The 25,726-nt window shown below is 35.5% G+C and overlaps 2 protein-coding genes across 2 annotated transcripts; both read left to right on the top strand.

Annotated features, from left to right (window-relative positions):
• The first annotated feature begins 3,933 nt into the window (after positions 1–3,933).
• Positions 3,934–4,869, top strand: LOC116893727 (olfactory receptor 9Q1-like). Its single transcript, XM_032895440.1, has one exon. The coding sequence runs from the start codon at positions 3,934–3,936 to the stop codon at positions 4,867–4,869; it is 936 nt and encodes a 311-aa protein (XP_032751331.1).
• A 12,570-nt stretch (positions 4,870–17,439) lies between these two features.
• Positions 17,440–18,402, top strand: LOC116893726 (olfactory receptor 9I1-like). Its single transcript, XM_032895439.1, has one exon. The coding sequence runs from the start codon at positions 17,440–17,442 to the stop codon at positions 18,400–18,402; it is 963 nt and encodes a 320-aa protein (XP_032751330.1).
• Positions 18,403–25,726: the final 7,324 nt, after the last annotated feature.

Below are 25,726 nucleotides of genomic sequence, written 5' to 3'. Positions count from 1 at the left end.
TGTCAGGGGAGGGAGAAAAAATTGTGACTGTGAACCCTGAAAACTAAGCAATCTCCTATAGATGATCCTATACCCCTGCATAGAAAGGCAAAACTAAGAAAAATCAGTAATTGGTATGTATTCACCTAATAAGCAGATACTAGCCAAAAAAGCACAGAATTCCCAGGATACAATCCATCGAGCTCAAGAAGGCTAACAGACTGAAGGGTGTAAGTGAGGATGCCCCAGTCCCACTTGGGAGTGAGAAGAAAGTAATCATAAGAGAGGGAGAGGGATGGAATTGGGTGGAAAAGGCATCTAGAAGGGGAAGAGAGGAATGTAATCAGGTATTGGAGTTGGGGGGAACAAGACTGAAGCTCTGAGGTCCAGCAAAAGAATCAAAACTAGCAACCTCAGGAGCTAGGATGTGGAGGAACCCTCAAGAATGTATCAGAGACCTGGGAGGTGAGAGACTCTCAGGACTCAAAGGGAGGGACCTTAGATGAAATGCCCAACAGTGGGGCGAGAGAACTTGTTGAGTCTACCTCCAGTAAAAAGACAGGACATCAAGTGGAAGGGTGGTATTGGCATTCCACAGTGCAAAACTCTAACCCATAATTGTTCCTGTCTGAAACAACTGCAGGAACAAAAATGGGAAGAGCCTGAGATAAAGGAGGTCTAGTGACAGACCCAAATTGAGATCTGGTTCAGTGGGAAGCCCCAGGGCCTGACATTATTACTGGTGCTGTGGTGTGCTTGCAAACAGGGGTCTATCATGACTGCCCTCTGAAAGGCCCAGCAAGCAGCTGAAAAAGTCAGATGCAGATATTTACACCCAACTAATGGACAGAAGACAGTAAACCCCATGGTTTATTTAGGGAAAAGCTAGAAGAAGTTGAGGAGGGGGGCAATCCCAGAGGAAGACCAGCAGTCTTAACTAACCTGGTACGCTGAGCCACCTACCAGGCAGCATTAACTAACTGATATGGCACCCAGACACATATACAACAGAGGACTGCCGGTTCTGGACTCAGTCACAGAGGATGCACCTAAACCTTGAGAGACTTGGGCTCCCGTTGTGTGTAGGTGGAGTGCAGACATGCTCTTGGAGAAGGTGGGGGGTGGGAGGGAGGTGTGGGATAAGAACAGCCAGAGGGTAGACTGGGAGGGTAATAAAGTCTGAACTGTAATGGTTAAGAGCACTGATTACTCCTTCAGGTTCTGAGTTCAATTCCCAGCAACTACATGATGGCTCGCAGCCATCTGTAATGGGCATTAGATGGCCTCTTCTGCTGTGTCTGAAGATGGTAACAGTGTACTCATATACATGAAATAAATAAATCTTTAAAGAAGAAAAAATGAAAATAAAAAGTAAAAATATAAAGATAAGAATATTTAAATGAAAGAAAAATAGAGCACTAATACTTTGATTGTATAATTTTCCTATCTATCTATCTATCTATCTATCTATCTATCTATCTATCTATCTATCTATCTTAATTTAAATGAATGAGTAAAGGATATGAGGTCACATTAATTAGATTATTCTCATTGTAAGAAGGACTTAATGGGAAATGAAGGCATATAACCCATACAATTCATGATCTTGTTCTTTTTAAATAATTGCTGGTAGATCTTTGTGTATGGAGTATGAGACAAATAGTTTGGCTTTGGGATCTGGAGCTGAGGAAAGAGTCATCTTTTCTACTTTGTGACAGGGACCAGGTGCTTTGTTAAGAAGCCAACAAGGCAATATATACCTCTCCTTAGAGACCATTTTAATCACTGTATGGGGATCTCAGAGTATTTTTAGCCACAATTAGTGCCTTCTCTTAAATGTGTTTGTGTTAGACTTAGAAGCATATTAAGAAAGGCTGTTCTCCAACCTCTGCATGTAGTTGAACTACACTCAGAATGAAGAATGTGTTCTGCCCAGATTTAGTGGATTCTGGAAACAAAGAAAAGAGAATCTTTGGTAGGGCAGATGGCTAGAAATATCTCAAGAGTTATTGTAGAAAGACAATCATGTGTTTGCATTGGTTAATATGGTATGTGTGCGCATGTGTGTGTGCACACATGTGTGTGTCTGTGTGTGAATTTAAATAGGGGCATTGAGGAGCTAAGATTTTCTCAGGTAACTAATAGCGTGGGAAGTCAACAGAAGTCAACAAACCTCTTGCTGCTTAGGACAGCATTGCCTCTATTATACTTTTAAGATAATTTTCCATCCAGGTCAGTGGAGCAAAAAAATGACTTAATTTATACTAAGAAAAAGTAATAGATAAAGAGAAAAGAGTATCAGTAGGTAAAGTCAAATTTGAACAAATTGGCTTGTTTCTCTTGATTGATACCCAGCCCAACAACCTGAACCAAATTTCTTTATCATTCTCACCAGTACCTTGGTTCAGCTCTGGCCTAGCTACCAAAGATTTATGTTTTAATGTTGTTCATTACCTTGTCTTCCCTGCTTCACTGTGATTCAGCCAAATGACAATCTTTTCTCTAGCTTCAAAGCCTCAGTGCCTGCATTACCATTTGAGTTAAGTAACAGCTATTGAAAGAAATGAAGAAAGCTTGTGAAATTAGTATCAAGGTAAGCAATTTTTATGTGTACAACTTTGTACTCAATGGCAATTAGACTATTTTCTAGCTGTGCTGTCTTGAGCTTATAACTTAAATGTGGTCTCAGTTGCCCCATCCATAGGAAGAAGAAAATTCACTTACAAAGTGGCTATGATGATGAAATGAATACATGTCATGCAGAGTACAGTTATCAATGTTTTTTACTGTTAATATTGTTCTTGTAAAAAGCTATTTTTATAAAAAATCAACAATTTCTTTCTGTTAACTAGAACATCTTAAGGTTAAGAATAGAAGTATAAAATCTAGAAAAATATTATGAAAACCATTGATATCTTTAGGTGTATTCAATTCAATTCTCATGTTTAGGGTATTTTCTGATTTTGCAACTGGAATATAATAACAATATTGTTCTCTTTTTGTAAGATGTTTCATATCTTATTTAATAATTCCATTTTATAAAGCATATTAAGCTCTTACTGAGAGCTTAACTTGAAGGGGACATTCACTGTCTGGAGAAGAATAACAAAGTTATCCTTCTTGTAAAGCCTGTGATCTAAATAGTGATTTGCTGGTAATGTAAGCAGGGGGAAGGACTCTGGAGACAGAAAAAAGTAAGGTCATCTAGGCAGAAGTGATGCTCTGTCTGAAGTACAGAGACATAAGAGAATGTAGGACTTACCAATGCTGCCAATAACTTAGTATATCCAGAGAAATTGTGAGAGAATAAGTTGTCACTATGTGTGTTAGGACTGGTAAGTAAATAGGTACATAGGAAAATAAGTAGGGGCATTATTGTAGATAGTTCCAATATATTGAAGAGGCTAAGTAATATCTTGTCCTTGAAAGTTTTCATTGGATAGATTTTGGTCAAAGGGACAAACCATGATCAAATTAATGTTTTATAAATAACAAGATTTTAATTGATATCTGAATTTTAAAAAATGTCACTAATTGGTAAAAAAGCTAATCTGACTATGTGAGATGAATAAGGTAAAAAATAGGGGAAAAGTTATGATCATCAAGGAGAAAGAAGTTCAGAGTCCTGAGATGGTCAAATACATGGTAGGAAAATAACCACAAGTCAGCTGTAAGAGCTCTGTTGAATCACAGGACTCATATAGCTATTTTTCATTTCAAGTGGGATTACACACTCTCTTGTGCATGCATTCTCATGTGTTTTACTTTCCCCTTAATACCCTAGGATGACTACTACAGAACTCTCTTGAAGACAGAAATTGAAACCCACAATTTAGGAAATCCTTCCTCTGATACCTATATTCTTTCCATATATTCAAAAATTGTTCTTGCAGGGGCATCCAATGCTCAGCATCCTGTCTTGTTTCTTATGCTTGCTTAAGTACCAGTGGCTTCATGGACAAGGTGAACCTCACTTTGGTGACAGAGTTCTTCCTCATAGCATTCACTGAGCACCCTGAATGGGGGCTCCCTCTTTTCCACCTATTTTTATTTATTTATTTTTTTACTTTGCTGGGGAACTCAGGTATGATTTTTTTGATTCGCACAGATCACAGGCTTCACACCCCAATGTACTTCCTTCTAAGTCACCTCTCTTTCATGGACATCTGCTACTCCTCTGTCACTGTTCCTCAGACAATGGCTGTGTTGTTGGAACATGGGGCTGCTTTATCCTATGCACGCTGTGTTGCTCAGTTTTTCCTGTTTACTTTCTTTGGATCCATTGATTGCTACCTGTTGGCACTCATGGCTTATGACCGTTATGTGGCTGTATGTCAACCTTTGCTTTATGTCACCATCATGACACAGAAAGCTCTTCTAAGTTTTGTGGCTGGGGCTTACATTGCTGGCCTCCTCAGTGCCTTGGTGAGGACTGTCTCAGCATTTACCCTCTCTTTTTGTGGAAACAATGAGATCGACTTCATTTTCTGTGATCTTCCTCCTCTGTTAAAGCTGACCTGTGGTGAGAGCTATATCCAGGAATTGGTGATTATTGTATTTGCCATTTTTGTCATTCCTGCTTGCATGGTGGTGATTGTAATTTCCTATCTGTTCATCATTGTGGCTATTCTGAGGATCCCTTCAGCAGGAGGCCGCGTCAAGACCTTCTCAACATGTGCTTCCCACCTCACTGCAGTGTCACTCTTCTTTGGCACTCTCATTTTCATGTACTTGAGAGATAACTCTGGTCAGGCCTCAGAAAAAGATAGAGTTGTGTCTGTGTTCTACACAACAGTAATTCCCATGTTGAATCCTCTCATCTATAGCTTGAGGAACAAGGAAGTGAAGGAAGCACTAAGAAAAATTTTCAACAGAATCAAGACTTTCTAATCTCTTCCCACCTTAGGAGTCTCAAGAAGAATTTATTCTCAAATGCCAGCACTTTAGGAATTTTTTATTTACACTATGCCCAATGTTTAAATGTGTATATTATAATACATGGTTTTATTAAAAGTGAGAATTTTTAACTCCAGGGAGAGACAAGAAGAAATGGAAATGTCAGCTGTAAAAGAGATTTGAGTATGGTCTATGGCTCTCAGAACATATGCAATCTAAATGTGGCAGGTCTCACTGGTCTCTGTGGTGATAGATCAAGATTATAATTTTGCAAAATTTTCCATAAAAAGGAAGTTTTGAAAATATCATTTAATCAACTCTTTATACTCAAAAGTTAGATTCTGTTCATTTTAATATTTACTTATATGTAGTTTATTAAAAATGTGATCAGTTTATTAATATACCCATTTATCAATTTGCCTATCAAACTGTAGTGTGTTTTATTCACTTCAATATAATTTGCAGAAAACATTAAAACAGAATCACTATGATCTTCAAAATCATATTTTCATTTGAGATTCAAACTTTAGAATATATTTATATTTTATTTTAATTTTAAATAAAACTTTTTTGAGACATGGTGTTATGCAGTCTACTCTTATCACAAAATCCATGTATGGGAGGATGAACTTAAATTCTTGATCTTTCTTTCTTTTTCCTTGTGATTACTGTGACTAAAATTTCCTGCCACTTGCTGGGCTTATGCAATTATGAGGAACAGACCTAGGACTTTATGCTTGTTAGGAAGGCATTATCCTACGCAAATGAGTTATTCTCTAGCCTTCATGACATTTTAAACACATCTTTTGGTTATATGCCCAAGAATGATATAGCTGGGTCTTCAGGTACATATATTTGCAATTTTCTGCGGAACCTCCAGATTGATTTCTAGAGTGGATGTTCCAGTTGGCAATCACACCAGAAATGAAGGATCTCAATGAATTCCCCATCAAAATTCAAACACAATTCTTCAAAGACATGGAAACAGCAATTCTCAGTTTTATATAGAAAACCAAAAAACCCAGGTTAGGGGAAGCAATTATTAACAATAAAAGAACTTCTGAGAGAATCACTACCCATGACTTCAAGCCATACTACAGAGAAATAATGACTAAAAACTGCATGCTATTGGTATAGAGGAAGACACATTAATCATTGGAGTATTGTTCAAGATGCAGAAATAAATCTGAACACTTATGGATCTTTGACAAGAAGCCAAAAATATACAATGGAAAAAAGAAAGCATCTTTAATAAATGTTGCTGGTCTAACTGGAAGTCTGTATGTAGAAAAATTAAAGTAGACCCACAACTTTAACCTTGCAAAAAGCTCAAGTCTAAGGTCAAAGACCTCAACATAAAGTCAAATACACTGAATCCAATAGAAGAGAAAATGGGAAAGATACTCAAACTCATTGGCATGGGGAAATTTCCTAAACCAAACTCCAATGGCTCAGGCTCTAAGATCAAGAATTGATAAATGGGACCTCATGAAACTGAAGAAATTCTGTAAGGCAAAGAACAGAGTTAACACTACAAATTGGCAACGTACAGATTGTGAAAAAATTCCACTAACCTCACATCAGATAGAGGGCTAATATCAGAAATATATAAACAACTTGAGAAGCTAACCTCAAAAAAAAATCAAACAACCCAAACAAAAAATGGGTATAGAGCTAAGCAGGAAATTCACAACAGAGGCATCTTGAATGGCTAAGGAGCAGTAATAGAAATGCTCAAAGTCCTTAGTCATCGGGTAAATGCAAATCAAAAGTACCCTGAGATTAAACCAATCAGAGAAGCTAAGATCAGAACCTTGGGTGACAGTACATGATTGCGAGGATGTGGAGAAAGAGAATATATTTAGTTTTTCCTATGCTGTTAAGTATTGTTTAAATTTCTTTTCCCAAATACTTTACTGACCTCTCTATTATTAAATATTAAACATGTATTTTCCCCAACTTACATGATATACCATCTTCACTATAGACCAACTTCTTATGTATAATTTTTCCATGCCTTTTGGTTTGTTCTATTGATAGTACCATAAAGTAAAAAAATGAAATTCATCAGCATATGTTGCTATAATATTTAGAGTGAATAGCCTCGGGAATAATTTGCTTCAGTAACCTAAAATATTGTTTCTTGGCCTCATCTTCTACCCATATTCTGTTTCTTAATCTGCAGTCTCTCTGGAATTAAAGTATCCTAGTTATCAAGTTAATCTACAGTTCTATGACAACTATTAATTACCTGGAGAATTCTCCATCAGCAAAGGTATCTATTCTTTTTAGAAGTTCCTAGTGAGGTACTACTAAGCTGCTGGAGAACAGCTTACAGTCAAAAAATGATTGACATGGGCTTCTACTAGTCAGATCCCTTAGTAGGCATAAAACACATGTCAGAGTTCTTCAAAAATCAAGCCAATGCTAGACTCCAGATGGAAAGACAACTCTTAGCCATCCTGTACATTATTTTATCTTGTATATGTTTCTTCTCTGAGTACTTCTCAGTGAAGCACTTATACTCTAGCTCTGACCAAGATTTGATTTTTTTTCAAATCTTTTTTATTTTTAAGATTATACAAAACCACATTTATCCCTTTAGTTTTCTCCTTTCAAACACTGTCATCTACCCTTCTTCTTTACTTTCCAGTTCATGGCCTGTTTCTCATTGACTGTCAGCTATTACATAAGTATATTATACATTATTAAATATTAAATGCATGGTTTGTATAATGTTACTTGTATGGATGTCTTTAGTGCTGGCCATTTGGTATTGGATAACCAATTGATGTGGTCTTTTCTGGAGAAGATCACTTGTCATCCTCTCAGAATTCCTTTGTTACCGATAGTTCTTTGGATGGGTTTGAGGCCTAAAGTGCTTTCTGCCATTAGTTTTCCCATGCCTGATGTTGTTCAGCTCATGTTTGAGCAGTCACATTGTTGAGACTTTATGGGTTCATCTTCTGACAGTACTGGGAGATATCATCTCAGAGCAAACATCCTGATCTGTCCCTTAATGTCTTTCCATTCTATCTTCTACAATATTTCCTGAAATTCTGGTATGGGTATATGGGTTAAGAAGCTTAATATAATATGTAAGTCTTCTCTAAAATCCAAGCAGAAGTTCTAACATTATACTTTATCTTAATAACAAGGGAAATATATCAAATTTTCTTCTGATTTTACAATCATTACCAGAAGAGGGATGAATAATGAATATCTCACATTCAGTTTAACAATAAACCCTTCTGTTGATAAAAAAATGGAATATTTTCATTTTTGCACACCCTCTTTTACTTTCCCCACCTTGTTCCAATTTCTCCTCTAGTGTACATAAAATTAGCAGATATACTCTTACACACAGTAGCTTCAAAACACATTTAATTTCAAAAAGGGGCAACAAATTTTGTGAAAACACATAGGGTGCAAATTGTTAAGCCACACATCAGGTCCTGATATATAGAACATCTTCTTTACAATATACCTTTTTATCATCTGGCATCTGTAATTTCAAAACACTGACTATGCCAAATGATTGCTAATTATCAAAATATTTATCGAATCATTGATACTTGATAGCATATAAGGTATATATCATTTTTGGCACTGTTTATGATAGAATATTTTGAATTCTAGAATACCAAGTAGGTGAAGGCAAACAGGCTAGGAGTCTACTGAAGAGGATCTTTGTGGTTAATAGACTTCAAGAAATTACTATGAAGCTGAAGAAAAAAGAATAATCACTAAAGAATAATCATGGACAATGAAATACAAATGCAACTCAGTCAAATTATATGGTTCTAACACAAATGATTGCGCATCCCAGAGGCAGGAAATAGATGAGAACTGCAACAAAGAAAGGTGACTGTGGAATGATGGACATGAATCTTGAGGGAAAGAGGGTGAGCACACTCCTCAATGCCAAGGAAACCAAAACTATTTATGCAATTTTAGATGTGTTTCTCCCTGAAACAAAAATTGTACTTCTTTATGAAAATTGGAGGAGACAGTACTCCCAGGTTTCATACCTGAGTTGTGACTAGACAGTGAGTGTAAGAATATGAGCAATTTAAAGAGACTTTTATGTGAAGACCTCAGGTCTAGCTTTTAAGCTATATACTGATTAACTCAGCAAAACATGTCCATTTCTGGCAGAAGATGCTGTTGAGCTCCAAAATCTAAAAGTCTTAGTAACTGACACACAATCACTAATGTTAGGTTTTATTCTCTAAAGTATGGCAAGATTTGAAAATAAGTCTATATTTGAAAAACATTTCTGGGCAAAGAGTATGTGTGTGTGAGCTTTCCCTGGAAGTCTTAGCTGCTCTCCCGGGAGTTGATTTTCAATTCAAGGGAAAACTTTTCCACTCTGTAGCTACCTCAGAGCCATTTCCCAAAGCATTTTAAATACCCAGTGGTTTGCTATGTGAGAAGAAATCCCAAAATGAATCAATTACTTTGAAGTGTGTGTGTAATCTCAGCTGCTTTTTATAAATGCATAATGACTTTGCTAATATTATTTCAAAGTCTCTGAATTGAACAGGACCAATCTACTACCAGTGAAGCCTGGAAAGATACTGGGTATTTCCAGAGAAATCATTGAAGGCAAATTAGGGATAAAATAAGGTCATTGTTAGTAGACCTACTCTTTTAAATTTCTCTTAACTTATGTGTATTAATGTTTTTTTTTCCTACTTGTATTTTGTGTGTCACAAATGGTAGCAAAATTCAGAGCAGGGCATCAGAGTCCATGGAACTGGAATTATAGATGATTGTGAGAGGCCATGTGGGTGATAGGGCTGAAATCCAAGTCAATTGAAAGAACAGCCAGTGCTTTTAAATAGTCAGATGTCTTTCCAGCTATAAATCTTTTATTTAGGGCACCAAAGCCATCATTCCACTTCCATCTAACATGCACAGGTATTTAATGGGGCATTTTGTTTTGCAACTACCAGCTTTAACTTCCTTGGACTTGTGCATCACCATATACTTTAGGATGTACAGTTTCTTTAGTAAGTCTGTTTCTAGTTTGCAGTGCTTAGTTTTGATATTTGACTGAGAATATGAGTTCTGCCCTCTTATATCTATGCTGAAAGGTGGGATAGCAAGATATATTAGAGCTATATCTTTGGAATAAGTTAAACCTAGATTAGATTCCAGGTTTACTTGTTGCTTTGATCTCAGAAAACTTCTTTTTACCTATTTTATCATAGTCTTCTTAATGACAAAATAACATCTCTTTGCTAGGGTCACAGGGTTGTTTAAGATAAAATGTACAACACATGCATATTAGAGTTACAACCTTGGAATATGCTAAAATTAGGTTAGAGTCCAGATTTACTCATCCTTATCCATCTAATCTTAGTATCTTCAAAGATTAAATAAGACCTATTTTCTGTAATCACAGGACTGTGTGAGATAATGTGCCCAGAACATGTCATATTGTGATTGGCCCAAGGCAAGTGTTCCATGAACAAAACAACAACATTTGGAAAAGCAGCAAGGCCTAAATTAGTGTAATTGCAGTCAGGGGATAAAGATAGAATATAAATATCCTTTTATTTTAGTAGTTAGAGTAAATACAATTTTTTTAGGGGTAATCTTTTTTGAAGTTAATTTTAGATAGCAGATCCCTTTTCCCTGTTCTTCATTGTGTATTAAAAATAATAATGGCAACTCATTAATATCCACAGTTATTTTTAAATAGTCACTAATTCACAAAATGTTACTGGATACAGTAAGGCTGTAGCCTCCCTCTATTCTAGGCTCAAACCAATATGATTGCCTCAAACCCATTAAATTGAATAATAAAAAAGTGATATCACCAGTGTCTCCTTGAAAGTTATTCAGGGAAATATAATAGAAGTTTATGTAAATAAGTTCACATTTTTGAAAAAAATTAAGTTTCTTATTCACTAAACTTCTTTTAAAATTATATGGTTATGTAAGACGAAAAGGAATTTGTTAAAACATGAAGGAGTGTGGAGGCATTTATAGTGGTTAATGGATATAAATATTTATAATATAGTAGAGATGCATTATGCTACATGAGACACATTTCATTATGGGTTTTGTAAACTGACAATCATTTTTTTAGTTTTAAATTATTTTATTTTCTTATTTCTTAAGCTGTTATAATGGTTTGTAAAAGGATACTTTTCTCTTACAGAAATACATATCTGTGGTTGAGCTGATGAAATATAATGAGTTTGTTTGTAATGGCCAAACAAGGAGGGTGGTATTCAGACTCTAGATAGCCCAATGTCACCCAGTTCCTGATAGTATCCTGTAGTGTGCCATCTTTGAACATGGGCTGAATCTAGTAATTTAGTTCTAATCATGAGGATATTTCAAATTAAAAAAGCACTTATTTCCCTTTTATTCTTCACACTATAATGGAGTAAGTTAGGAGATTAGAAAGGTCTTGTAGCAAAGAACTTTGGATAGCTTTGAATTTAATTGTATTGAGAAAAGAAAGATTTTGGTCCAATAATTTTTAAGTTAATGTGTCTTGCTGGTATGAACTGAAATATTATAAAAAAATGTTTGCTCCTACTGGTTTATGCTGTTACTGAATTGCCTTCTATCCTGTCTGAACTTTAGTCTAATTTTTTATTGAACATTTTATTTATTTACATTTCAAATGTTATTTCATTTCCTGTTTCCCCTCTGGAAAACCCCTATCCCATTCTCTGTCCCCCTGATTCTATGAGGGTGCTCCCCAATGAACCAACAAATCCTGCCTCCCTGCCTTGGCATTTTCCTAAACTGGGACATGAAGTCTTCCCAGGACCAAGGGCCTCTCCTTCTATTGATGTCCCAGAAGGCCATGCTCTGCTCTATATGAAGCTAGAGTTATGGGTTCCTCCATGTGTACTCTTTGGTTGGTAGTTAAGTCACTGAGAGTTCTGGGGGTCTGGTTGGTTGATATTGTTGTTCTTCCTATGGGTTGCAAACCCCTTCAGTTTCTTCAGTCCTTCCTCTAACTCTTCCCTTGGGGACCTGTTCTCGGTTCAATGGTTGGCTGCAAACATCCTCTGCTGAATTTGTCAGATTCTGGCAGAGCTTCTCAGGAGACAGTTCTATCAGGCTCCTGTTAGCAACCACTTCTTGGCATCAGCAATAGTGACTGGGTATACTGTCTGCATATGGGATGGATCCCAGGAGGTGGGGGGATCTCTGGAAGACCTTTTCTGCAGTCTCTGCTCCATGCATTGGCCCCATATTTCATCTCTTGAATAATTTGTTCCCCCTTATAAGAAGGACTGACCCATCCACACTTTGGTCTTCCTTCTTCTTCATCTTCATGTGGTCTGTGAATTGTATTCCAAGCTTTTGAGCTAATATCCACTTATCAGTGAGTGCATAGCATGTGTGTTCTTTTGTGTTTGGGTTACCTCATTCAGGCTGCTATTTTCTAATTCCATCCATTTGCCTAAGAATTTCATGTAGTCATTGTTTTTAAGAGTTGAGTAGTACTCCATTGGGAAAATGTACCACATTTTTCTGTATCCATTCCTTTGTTGATGGACATTTGGGTTTTTCCAGCTTCTGGCTATTAGAAATAAGGGTTCTATGAACATAGTAGAACATGTGTCCATGCTATATGTTGAAGCATATTTTGGGTATACGACTAGGAGTGGTATAGCTGGATCCTCAGGTAGTACTAAGTCCAATTTTTTGAAGAAACTCCAGACTGATTTCCAGAGTGGAAATCACTACTCTGTACCAGCTTGCAATCCCACAAACAATGAAGGAGAATTCCTCTTTCTCCACATCATCACCAGCATTTGTTATCACTTGAGTTTTTGATATTAGCCATTCTGAATGGTGTGAGGTGGAACTCAGGGTTGTTTGGATTTGCATTTCTATGATTACTAAAGATGGTGAACATTTCTTTAGGTGCTTTTCAGACAAACAGTTCCTCACTTGAGGATTCTTTGTTTAACTTTGTTAACAAACATTTTTAATAGGTTTATTTGATTCTCTGGAGTCTAACTTCTTGAGTTCTTTGTATATATTGGATATTAGCCTTCTATCGGATGTAGGATTGATAAAGATTGTTTCCTAATCTGTGGGTTGCTATTTTTTCCTATTGACAACGTCCTTTACCTTACAAAAACTTTGCAATTTTATGAGGTCCCATTTTTCTATTGTTGATCTGAGAGCATAAACTATTGGTTTTCTCTTCGAGAAATTTTCCCTTCTGCTCATAAGTTTGAGGCTCTTCTCTACTTTCTCTTCTATTGGTTTTAGTGTATCTGGTTCTATGTGGATGTCCTTGATCTACATGGACTTGAGTTTGTACAAAGAAATAAAAATGAATTTATTTGTATTCTTCTACATACTGATCTCCAGTTGAACCAACAACATTTTTTGAAAATGGTCTCTTTTCCACTGGATGGTTTTGTCTCTTTTGTCAAAGATCAAGTGATCATAGGTGTGTGGGTTCTTTTCTGGGTCCTTTAATTCTTATTCCAGTGGTCTATATGCCTGCCTCTGTACCAATACCATGCAAGTTTTATCACTACTGCTTTGTAATAGAGCTTAAGGTCAGGGATGGTGATTACCCCCAGAAGTTTCTTTATTGTTGAGAATATTTTTTGCTATCCTGAGTTTCTGTTATTCCAAATGAATTTGAAAATTTCTCTTTCCAACTCTATGAAGAATCATGTTGGAATCTTGATGGGGATTGCATTGAATCTGTAGTTTGCTTTTGGAAGATGGCCATTTTTACTATATTACTCTTGACAATCCATGAGTCTGGAAGATCTTTCCATCTTCTGAGATCTTTTTTGATTTCTTTCTTCAGAGACTTAAAGTTCTTGTCAAACAGATCTTTCACTTGCTTTCCTAGAGTCACTCCAAGATATTTTACACTATTTGTGACTGTTGGGAAGGGTGTTGTTTTCCTCATTTTTTCCAACTCTATGAAGAATCAAGTTGGAATCTTGATGGGGATTGCATTGAATCTGTAGTTTGCTTTTGGAAGATGGCCATTTTTACTGTATTACTCTTGACAATCCATGAGTCTGGAAGATCTTTCCATCTTCTGAGATCTTTTTTGATTTCTTTCTTCAGAGACTTAAAGTTCTTGTCAAACAGATCTTTCACTTGCTTTGCTAGAGTCACTCCAAGATATTTTACATTATTTGTGACTATTGGGAAGGGTGTTGTTTTCCTCATTTCTTTCTCAGCTACTGATTTGTTTGAGTTAATTTTATATCTAGCATCCTTGCTGAAGTTGTTTATCAGAAATTCTATGGTGGAATTTTGGGGGTAACTTAAGTATACTATCATATCATCTGCAAATAATGATAATTTGACTTTTTCCTTTCTAATTTGTATTCTTTTGAACTCACTTTGTTGTCTAATTGATCTGGCTATGACATTGAGTACTACATTGAATAAGTAGGGAGAGAGTGACAGATTTGTCTAGTTCCTGATTTTAGTGAGATTGCTTCTAGTTTCTCTTCATTTATTTTGATGTTTTACTGTATATGGCTTTTACTCTATTAAGGTATGGGCCTTGAATTCCTGATCTTTCCCAGATTTTTATCATGAAGTGATATCTTTGGAACAATCAACTAGATAGATAAACCCTTAACCAGACTAATCAGAAACACAGAGAAATTATCCAAAATAAAAAAAAATCAGAAATGAAAAAGGAGAGATAACAACAGAATCTGAGGAAATTCAAAAACCATCTGATCCTACTACAAAAGCCTATACTCAACAAAACTGGAAAATGTGTAAAATGAATAATTTTCTTGACATATACCAGGTATGAAAGTTAATCAGGGTCAGAAAAATCATGTAAACAGTCCTATAACCCCTAAAGAAATAGAAGCAGTCAATAAAAACCTCCCAACCAAAAATCTCTCAGACCAGATGGGTTTAGTGTGGAATTTTATTAGACCTTCAAAAGAGTGCTAATAGCAATATACTTCAAAATAATCCACAAATAGAATCTGAAGGAACACTACCAATTCATTCCATGAAGCCACAATTACACTAATATCTAAGCCAAATCAAGACCCAACAAAGAAAGAGAACCATAGACCAATTTCTCATGAAATCTATGGAAAAATATTCAATAAAATTCTCACAAACTGAATCCAAGGACACATCACAATGATTATCCAGCATGATGCATCTCAGGGATGCATGAATGGTTCAACATTCAGTAATCCATTAATGTAATCTACTACATAATCAAACTCAAAGGAAAAATACATGATAATTTCATTAGGTGCTGAGAAAGAATTTTACAAATATGACAATTTTATGTCACTACAGCAACCAAAATTCATAGTTAAGCTTATTGAAAATAATTTCTTAGTAATATATTTTGTGTGATCAAAATTTTGTTATAAACTTTGATTTATCAAGTTTCGACCTGAATGCCATGGTGGGGGATGTGGTGCTACAATAATGGGCAATGGTCCTAGGGTTGCTGTGTAGAGTATTGGAAATGGGTTTTTAAAATGGATATTGATTTGTCTGCATATAAAGTCAGTGGGAACTTTTCATATCTGGTTTCACTTTCTCGTTCATAAATAGTATGTTGTAGTATCTATCTAATGATCTTATTGTCAGTATTCTATAAGACATTTAAGTCAAAATGCCTTTGAAGTAAGGGGATATGTATCTGAGTTTCCATGAAGAAATCCTCAACATCTTAGGAACTTTTTTGAAGAGGCAGAATACATGTAGAAAATAGTCAATAGCTATGCTTGTGGAGTGAATGATGGACTTAAACCTGTGCTACATGGCAATAAGAAGTTGTAGGAAATGCAAAATTTGCCAAAATACATTGTAAAGCATTTTAATTATAATAAATTTTGAAAAGCTGATAAAGCATAGGAAAGGAATCCTAATTTCACTTGATGTTTGAAAATTTTTTCCAGTATTAATAGGATTCTTTTAGTGCATGGTACATGCACAATTATAAAAGGAAAACACCACTTACATTTTCTTAACCTACTCACAGGCAAAATACAGAAGAACTAGACAAAAGAACAAGCACTGTTTCTGTAATGTTATAAAAGACAATTCTTTTTTGGAGAAGAAAGAATAAATCAGGAAGAATTTACTTCATTTAGTGAGAGGCCAAAAATAGCTCATTTATTATGTCAAATTTGCCTATGTATGTCAATCTGTCTCTCTAGAAATTGATAATATGAAATACATTGTTAATCATATACAGAGGTAAACATAAAAATTATGAGTGAAATATATTATATATCAGAAAAGAAAAAATAGATTATATCTATATTTTAAATAAAATTAGCAATAATAATAGTAATGATAAGTGTCTTTATATAGGTCTTTCTGAATTGGATATTAGTCTTTATCTATTTCATATATTAAATACTTAATATATTTAATACATAAAATAATCTCATAATAGAGGCATGTTTTTTCCATATTATGCATGAAAAATTGAGCCAGAAAGGGCAATATATATTACCAAAGCCACATAATAAAATAAAGCATGAAAGACAGTATGTTGAATACGGTAGCCTCTGAATCAAGTGCTAAGACTGGAGTGCAGAGAAAAGTAGAATAACCATTTATGACTTCTTTAGGAAATATCTGTCTATGTATCTATTTAATTATGTATGTATGTATGTATGTATGTATGTATGTATGTATGTATGTATCTATCATCTATTTTCTATCTATCTATCTATCTATCTATCTATCTATCTATCTATCTATCCACCCATATTCGTGTATGTATTTTGTGTGTGTGTGTGTGTGTGTGTGTGTGTGTTTGTGTCTGTGTGTATGCATGCATGGGTGTGCTTGTGTGTGTGTGTGTGTGTGTGTGTGTGTGTGTGTGTGTGTGCAGTGTGTAGATTCACACAGGCTATTACACACCTGAGGACATAAAGGGCTAACTTTCTCAAGTTGGTTCTCTCTACCCACTTTGTGGAATACAGGAACTAATTCACATTGTCCAGCCTGTGTAAATGCCTCTATGATCTGAGCTGTCTTGCTGGTTCCAGAGTAGGCATTTTATCAGACTGCTTGAAGAAATATATAATCAGAAAAATATATTATGTGTGTTTCAGAAAGAAGATGGAGATAAAATTTATCATTTTCAAACTTCTATAAAAATAGCATGAAAAGATGAAATTAGATAAATTTAAATGTCAGGAAATGTTAAGTTTAGGTCTCTTTGTGGAAGGTATGGGCAGACAGATTTTTGTCATCATACCTTATAGTAGGTGTATGATACAGGTGATAAGATTGGAATAGATGTTGCCTTGGATCATTCTGAACCTGATGTTCACATGTGTCTTCTTTTCACAGAAAATTCCAAGCATAAATTAGAATTAATCTGAATCAGAAACAACAGCAAGCATTTAGCCCCATTAAATATCGGAACTGCTTTAGAAGAATAAGCCTGCTTCAGGATTTCTGAAACAAGCTTTAAAAATAAGTTCATGGTTGCAAACTCAACTTATAGCTTAGAGAAAGGAACGTTGTGACTTTTTTTTTACTTGTTTTTACTTTATTCTCATCTTCAGATTAGCAATCTGCATTAGTTCTATGGCTAAGAATAACCTCACAACAATAACCAGGTTTGTTCTCGTGGGATTTATTGACCTGCCCAAGTGGGAGGCTCCCCTTTTTCTAGTGTTTGTCAGCTTCTACATTATCACAATTTTGGGAAACTTAGGCATGATCATTCTTATACAGGTGGATATTCAACTCCACACCCCAATGTATTTCTTTCTGAGCCATCTCTCTCTATTGGATGCTTGCTACACCTCAGTCATCACTCCTCAGATACTGGCAACACTAGCACAAAACAAAATGATTATCTCCTATGGTCAATGTGCTACCCAGTTCTTCTTCTTCACCATATGTGCAGCTACTGAATGTTTCCTGCTGTCTGTGATGGCCTATGATCGCTATGTTGCTATTAGCAACCCTCTGCTCTATACTGTAGCCATGAGTCCTAAAAGGTGCTGGAATTTGGTGGCTGGAGCCTACGTTGGTGGGTTGTTTGGGGCCATCTTAAGAACCACATGTACCTTTTCCCTCTTATTCTGTGAAGAAAACCAAATCAATTTTTTCTTTTGTGATCTCCCACCCCTGCTGAAGCTGGCCTGCAGTGATACAACAAATATTGAGATTATAATTGTCTTTTTTGGGAACTTTGTCATTTTGGCTAATGCCTTAGTCATACTCATTTCCTACTTGCACATCATCAAGGCTGTCATAAAGATGAAGTCTTCAGTTGGCAGAGGTAAAACATTCTCCACATGTACCTCTCACCTCACTGCTGTGGGTCTTTTCTTTGGGACTCTCATCTTCATGTACATACGGAACAGCTCGGGCAAATCTCTACAGGAAGACAAGGTAGTATCTGTCTTCTACACTGTGGTTATTCCCATGTTAAACCCTCTTATCTATACCCTGAGAAACAAGGATGTGAAGGCTGCCTTCAGAAAACTTATTGGTAGATTCCAGGCTTCTCAAACTTTGCAAAATTGCTTGAAAGGATAAGTCAATTTTATTTCTACTACTAATACTTCCTAGTGAGTATACTGTCATGTTAAATAGAGAAAGCAAGCAAGTGTTTAAGAGTGTGAAATATAAAGTGGTGAAATTTGTATTCAACACCTCCATTTTCTTTTGTCTTATTTTTTTCCTCATTTCCAGGTTTTTTTTACTTGGCACTGGTAACTACTGTTACTCTACTTCATCATTTACAGAATCAGATTTTGAGTTGGCTTGCTTTAATTGAATTACAGATTCTCCTTCTTTGTTGCCTTAGTTTAATCAATATTACAAATTATTTCTATAAATGATGATATCATTGGGTTACTATGAATTGTGATAAATGGTTTTTACTTCACTGTACATGTATGAATGCTTGGTTAGTGTCATTAGCACCCAGTATGATGACAAAGCCACAACACTCTGCTTTATTAGATTGTCTTTTTGCTCTGGCAAGACTGACAAAATTTTCAAATTTCTTTGATGTTCATTGACTCACTGCATTGTTCCTTCTGTACCTGTTAGCCCCTCACAAAGGCTAAGTGTTAAATAGTTTTTGAAAGACACAGTATATTGCTGTTTCTCCTCACACTTTTGCCCACAGTGAAATGGGTTCTCATTAAGCATCATATGTTATGCATAGCAAAGTGAATAAGATAGATATGAATAGCTTAAGTATACATTATGCTCTGTGACAAAGATTTACTTAAGGGAGAATGTAGGAGGAGTAAGTCAGCATATCCTGACTAATGACCTGCAATGGCCCAAGCAGGCAGAGCAATTGCTTCCACATTTACTAATTGTGAAAACTTCATGACACCTGGAGACCAATGGCAACAGAATGCATGACCAGAACAACTAATTATATGGAGCCAACTACATGGAATGAGCAATCATTGACCAATGGGGCAAAGGTGGGTGTTATAAAGGCACACCCCAATCCCACAATAACTGAGACTGCTTTCATTTCTCTCCTGATTCCTGGAATCTGTGTTGTTAACTCCAGGCCTTCTTATCCCCTACTGCCAAGGACTAGGGCAACAGTAAAGAGTTATTGTGACTCCTATGTAAAAAATCTTCAGAACCGAATGTTCATTTCCTTCACTTGTAAGTGCAAAGTCCATATCACATAGCAATTGCTTTGGAAAGAATTTTTCATTTCCATGAATGGTCTTATTTGAGTTTCAAGCAGATGAGAAATACATTGTTTTAAATAAAGTTTTCATTTTGAAATTGAGAAAATATTTCCTTTTTCCTCAGAGCATGGAGAAGAACATAAATCATGTTTTCCCTCTACTTCATTGTGAGGCTTTGGATAAATTGATTTCTTCATCTCAGAGTGATATAACAACACTAATTCAAGATGTAGTAAAGATTAAATGTTGAGTATGAGATTCCAAGAAAAATCTGCTGTTGGTATCAATCATTCCTTTCTCTTCTTTTCTGTTTTCCCCTTAGTTTTAATGTCAGTTCTTGACAATTGCTACAATTCTATAACAAATGACCAAACTGAAAATATTCAGAAACCAAAATGGTAAGAGACAACATATCAGGGAAAAAGAATTTGTTTATGATACAAAACAAATTTGTATGAAAAAGATGTTTTATTGAATTTATTATTTTAAAAGCAATACTACTTTATATTTAATGCATTATTATTTTCATAATAAAATCCATATGTTTTAATTGAGTTTTGTGTTAAAATCCTGCTTAAAATAGACAGCTTTTATAAATCAGTGGCCAATATAACTCAGGTGTCAATTGTTTCAGGTCAAACATTAAACAAATAGCAGTGAATTATAAATGAGTTATAAGAAATTTTCTACAGAATGGCAAAAACAATATTCAATCTTTGAGAATAAAATCGGTATGCTTTTTCTCTTATACTTTATTAAAATACAAGGAATTCACAAGGAAAAGAAAACACATTCTGAGAAAATACTTCTTACTGAAGAGGGGAGTTACCTTTCTCTTTAAATGAGTGCATGCTGATTGTACAAATTATTGGGTTTCCTTATTATATTTTCATTCATGCATGTAATATACTTCAACATATTATCTTTCAAATTCACTATTGCTCTCTTTCTCTTAATTCCCTTTCATATCTCAAACATCATACCTTCTGCTTTTATATTTCATTTAAATATTGTTTCTGCAAAGCATGCAGTAGTTGACTCTTCAGAAGTTGGTTATTTCATTTAATTATAGTGATCTCTAGTTCCACCAATTTCCCTTATTAATATGATTTTATTATTGATAGCTCAATAACACTCAATCGTGTATAAATACTACTTCTTCTGAATTCATCTATTTTCTATTATATTTTTATCTATCATCTATCTATCTGTCTATCTATCTGTCTATCTGTCTGTCTATCTATCTATCTATCTATCTATCTATCTATCTATCTATCTATCTATCCATCTCTCTTTCTTTCTATTATATCTTTATTCACTTTACACCCTGATCACAGTCTCTTTTCCTCCTAGTTCCCCTTCACATGACCCCTTCCCTATCCACTTCCTCTTCATCTCTAAGAAGTGGGCAGGCCCCCTGACTACTGACTCATCCTGGCACCTCAAGTTACTGAAGGACTAGGCTTATCTTCTCCTACTGATGCTAGACAAGGCAGCCCACCTAGAGGAACAGGATCCACAGGCAAGTAATAGTCAGAGTTAACGTCTGCTCTAGTTATTTGGGAATCCCCATGAAGACCATCAATTGATGCACACCATCTTTCTGCGTTGCCATCAATAAAGGAATTCTCCTGTTCTTTACTTTTATTTCTCTCTCTTTGAAGGGAGGCAGAGGGTTGAGTACGTACATCATTCTGACCAATCTGTCTTCTGAAATTCAATCTGTCTATTTGGATTATTTTGGTTTTGTTTGGGTGTGCTTGTAATTGTATCCAGTGTCTCCTACATGATAAATGAGCACCCTCCTGCTGAATTCCAGTCCCACAACATCTATTTGGGTTTTATTGCTTCTGACTTTTAGATTAATTCATAAACAACTTGACATTAAGCAAAGCACGCCTCTTGTGATGAAAGGAAACTATCTCAGAGATTTTGTCTCGCACAGGTTATGATAGATACCAAACACTTTAAAGTGAATAATTAGGTATGAGAATGGAAGTGAAAGTCAGAGAAAATGATTTGGTAAGAGGCAAAATTTTTTGTGTCTTATGTAAGTCCTAGGATGTCAAACATGATGTGTAAGGAGTCAAAAACATCCTCAATCCTCTATCATTCTATGAAATTCACATATACGGATACTCTGATGAAGTTGGGAAACCTTGCACAAAAATATAGCAGATCCAAAACATAAAAAGTGAGGGCAGGAAAAGCAATGATGAGATGAGAAGAACTCTTAATCAGTTTAAGTATTGTCAAAATAGTTCTTAAGTACATTTTAGAAGCACAGGTTATTTTAAGGCTTTGAAGTGGCATGTGACCAACTGAAAACTATTGAGCAACAAGAAGTACAATCCAGACATAAAAGCTGAAACTTCTAGGGCCACTTCCTAGTCATAGGCCATGAAATTTTGCCCCAAAGGACCATATATCCTGTTACAACTTTCCAGGAAAAGACTTATTTGGAAGAAGAGAGTATTACTGCTTGCAATCAATTCACACAGGGCCATATTCTTGTCCCGTCAGCTATGGCTAGGAAAGTGATAGTGTTCATGAGTCAGGTGAGCCTTACTCGTTATCAGGGACTCTGCTTATATTATGTAAAGTCACAAAACAACCTGGATAAGGATAGTAAGAATTTTCTGCCAAAAGATGCCATCTATAAGCATAATACATCTTCTTCCATTTGAGCAACTGTAAGGAAAAATGCAGACAGAGGCAAATTTCTCAAAAATTCCCAGATACAGAGTTCAGAATTAACCTCGTGAAAAATATCAATGTGAAAGAGAAGTCAGGAGTTTGTGTTCTGGAGCCAGACTTATGGATTCAAATATAGATATATTTCTATTTTGAGACTATTAAGGAGACACTTTCACACTTCATGCATAACATCATTTTTCTCCATGAAATAATGGATGGCAATGTATTTACAGTGTAGTTGCATGGATTATATAAGCTAATGGAGTTAATTCAACAATCTACCTATCAGTTGTCTTCTTATTGATGTCTATTCAGAAGATTGAATGTGTGCATGTGTGTGCACACATACATGTAAACATTTAAAAATGTTGAAATATCTCTTCTGAAATTGGTTATTTCATTTAACATACTGATCACTAGTTCTACCAATTTCCATTTTAAAATTTGTTCTCATGGGACATATTCTTAAGGAAATTTATCTAAAGTTCTTTTAGTTTTGTACAACCTAATATGATCAACACTTTTTGAGGTTTCCTTGGTCCTTCTTTTTGATTAGTTCTTTGAAGTTTTTTTTACTTTTTCATATTTTTATATTTTGTATATTTATATTTTATATATTTTTTAAAATTTTATTCCTCTTCCATCTACCCCATACCTAGGTTCATGGAATCTTTTATGTGGTGACTTGATTTTTACTATAAAGTCAAAAAAGTCAATATAATTTTTTAAAAAAATTATTTTCTGTCAGTAGGTGTTAGGTTGCATGTGTGTATATCTGCCATATCTGTGCTTGGTGCCTTTTGAGGTCAGAAGAGAGAATGAACTCTCTGGAACTGAGTTATAGATGGTTGTGAGCCTCTATAAGGATACTGGAAATTTAATTTGTGCTCTGTGGAGGTACAATCAGTGCTCTTAATAGATGAACCATCTCTGTAACTCCTATTTTTATTACTAATGTAACTTGTTGGGAGGAATTATGTGCCACAGTATTCATGTAGAAATAAGGAGACAGCTAGATAGACAAAAAAAATTTATCCACCTATATATGGGTTCTGTAAATTGACTCATATTACTAGGATTGCATGAGAATGAGAAGCATCTCATTGGCCTTTATGTGCATATTTTGAGGTATGATGTTTTATATGCAATATATTGTAGCATTCTGTAGAATTTTATATGTAATATATTGTAAAATTCAGTGTCCCTAAGTAAATAGATAAAGTTTGTTCAACTTATTAAACTCTTCTGAAACTAGGGCTCCAATCCCTTAAACAGTGGATGTTAACTAGAGATTGAGGCATTAAGGAGTGTATCAATATTGCTTATGAAGTAGAGTTTTAGGGACCCAGCTATGGTATGGTCTTTTATAGAGGGGCAGTTGTATGATTTATAATTCGTAGGGAACCATCTGGAAAGAAACTATTTCTACAGATAACATCTCAAGACCTTTCTCAGTAGAAGCTATTACTAATGAGGAGACAGTCTCAATGAAACTAAAGGAGCCAAATCTAGAGTTGAATCAAATATAATCATAATCATATATAAAATCATAATAATTTATAATAACCATATGTAAAATAGTGGTAAAACATGAGGGGCTGTATTTTTATTACATTAATTACTGTTTTGCTGTTTGGCATTTGAACAATTTCCGAGCCTCTTTTAATCTAAGGAATACTAGTTCTGTAATCTATTAATGAAAGGAAGGACTATGCTTAAATAAATTTGGCAGATGCTGGGTTAAAGTTAGTGTGCTTTCTAATTATATGACTTTATAATGCAGCAATAGGGTATGCTTTTCTATCTGAAGAATAAATAAAATGAAGTTGCCTCTAAGCACATGGAACTAGTAGACATATGTTTCTGAAACATCTACCTGAGATAACTAAGAACACTCTGGAGTTCTCTGTCAGTGCTTCTTAAGCTTTCCTTCCTAATCTAGTCATTGGGGTAGTTAAAAATTGTGCTGGTGCCTGGCTCCTACACTTGGACATTCCGAGTTAGTTATTACACACTAAACTTTTCTCTTAAAAATTTAACAGTTGGCTTGTAGATTCCTTTTTATTTTATTTTCTTTTTATTTTTGGTTGAGATGTTTCCTTTGCCATTTTAATTGAAGCTCTGCTAATCACACTTTTTAAACCCTTAAGAGCACCAAATTTTAGTAATAGGCAATTTGCAGGTGAGAGGGGAGAAGCAATATCAGGAACTTTTCTCCAGGTGGTATTTGGCTTCTTTGGTTCTATGTATTATACCTTAGGTAAATTCTACTTTATGGCTAATGTCCACTTATAAGTGAGTACATACCATGCATGTCCTTCATGCTCTTTGGGGTTTAGGTTTCCTCATTTAGAATGATATTTTCTAGTTCCATCAATTTGCCTAAAAGTTCATGTCGCCCTTGTTTTTAATGGCTGAGTAATATTCTATTGTGTAAATGAGCCACATTTTCTTTATATACTTTAAATTGAGGGAAATCTATGCTGTTTCCAGTTTCTGGCTATACAAATAAAGCTGCTATGAACATAGTTGTGTAAGTTTCCCTTTAGGATGGTGGAGCATCTTTTGAGTATATGCCCAGGAGTTGTATAACTGGGTCTTGAGGTAGAACTATTCCCAGTTTTCTGAGAAACCATAGAATTGATTTTGAGATTAGTTACAAAAGTTTGCCGTGGGGTTGGGGATTTAGCTCAGTGGTAGAGCGCTTGCCTAGGAAGCACAAGGTCCTGGGTTCGGACCCCAGCTCCGAGAACCGAAAAAAAGAAAACAAAAAAACAGTTTGCCGTGCCAACAACAATCAGATGTAGCACATCCTTGCCAGCATATACTGCCCCTTGAGGTTTGCTCTTAGCCATTCTGTTGGGTTGAAAGTACAAACTCATTTTGTCATTTTGATTTGCACTACTTCACTAAGGACTAAATATGTTGAACATTTTAGGTGTTTCTCAGCTATTATAGAATACTCTGTTGAGAATTCTCTGTTTGGTTCTATATCCCATGTTACAATTGTGTTATGTGGGTTGTAGGTCTCTAACTACTTGAAGTCTTCTCCTTTTTTCTCCATCTGTATTAAATTGGGTATTTCTTGTTTATATTTCAATTGTTATTCCCTTTCCTGGTTTCCAGGCCAACATCCCCCTAACCCCTCCCTCTTCCCTTCTATATGGGTGTTCCCCTCCCCATTCTCTCCCCATTACTGCCCTTCCCCTAACAATCCCGTTCACTGGGGGTTCAGTCTTGGCAGGACCAAGGGCTTCCCCTTCCACTGGTGCTCTTACTAGGCTATTCATTGTTACCTATGCGGTTGGAGCCCAGGGCCAGTCAATGTATGGTCTTTGGGTAGTGGCTTAGTCCCTGGAAGCTCTGGATGGTTGGCATTGTTGTTCATATGGTGTCTCAAGCCCCCTCAAGCTCTTCTTGAGAGCTTCTTGAGAACTTCTTGAGAAGTTCTCTTTCTATGTTGGGATCTTTGTGTGGTTTAGGTATAAGAGTAATTG

The sequence above is a fragment of the Rattus rattus genome, chromosome 2 (genome assembly GCF_011064425.1).
Source record: "Rattus rattus isolate New Zealand chromosome 2, Rrattus_CSIRO_v1, whole genome shotgun sequence".
Taxonomy (NCBI): Eukaryota; Metazoa; Chordata; class Mammalia; order Rodentia; family Muridae; genus Rattus; species Rattus rattus.
This window is presented reverse-complemented; position numbering and strand designations above follow the sequence as displayed.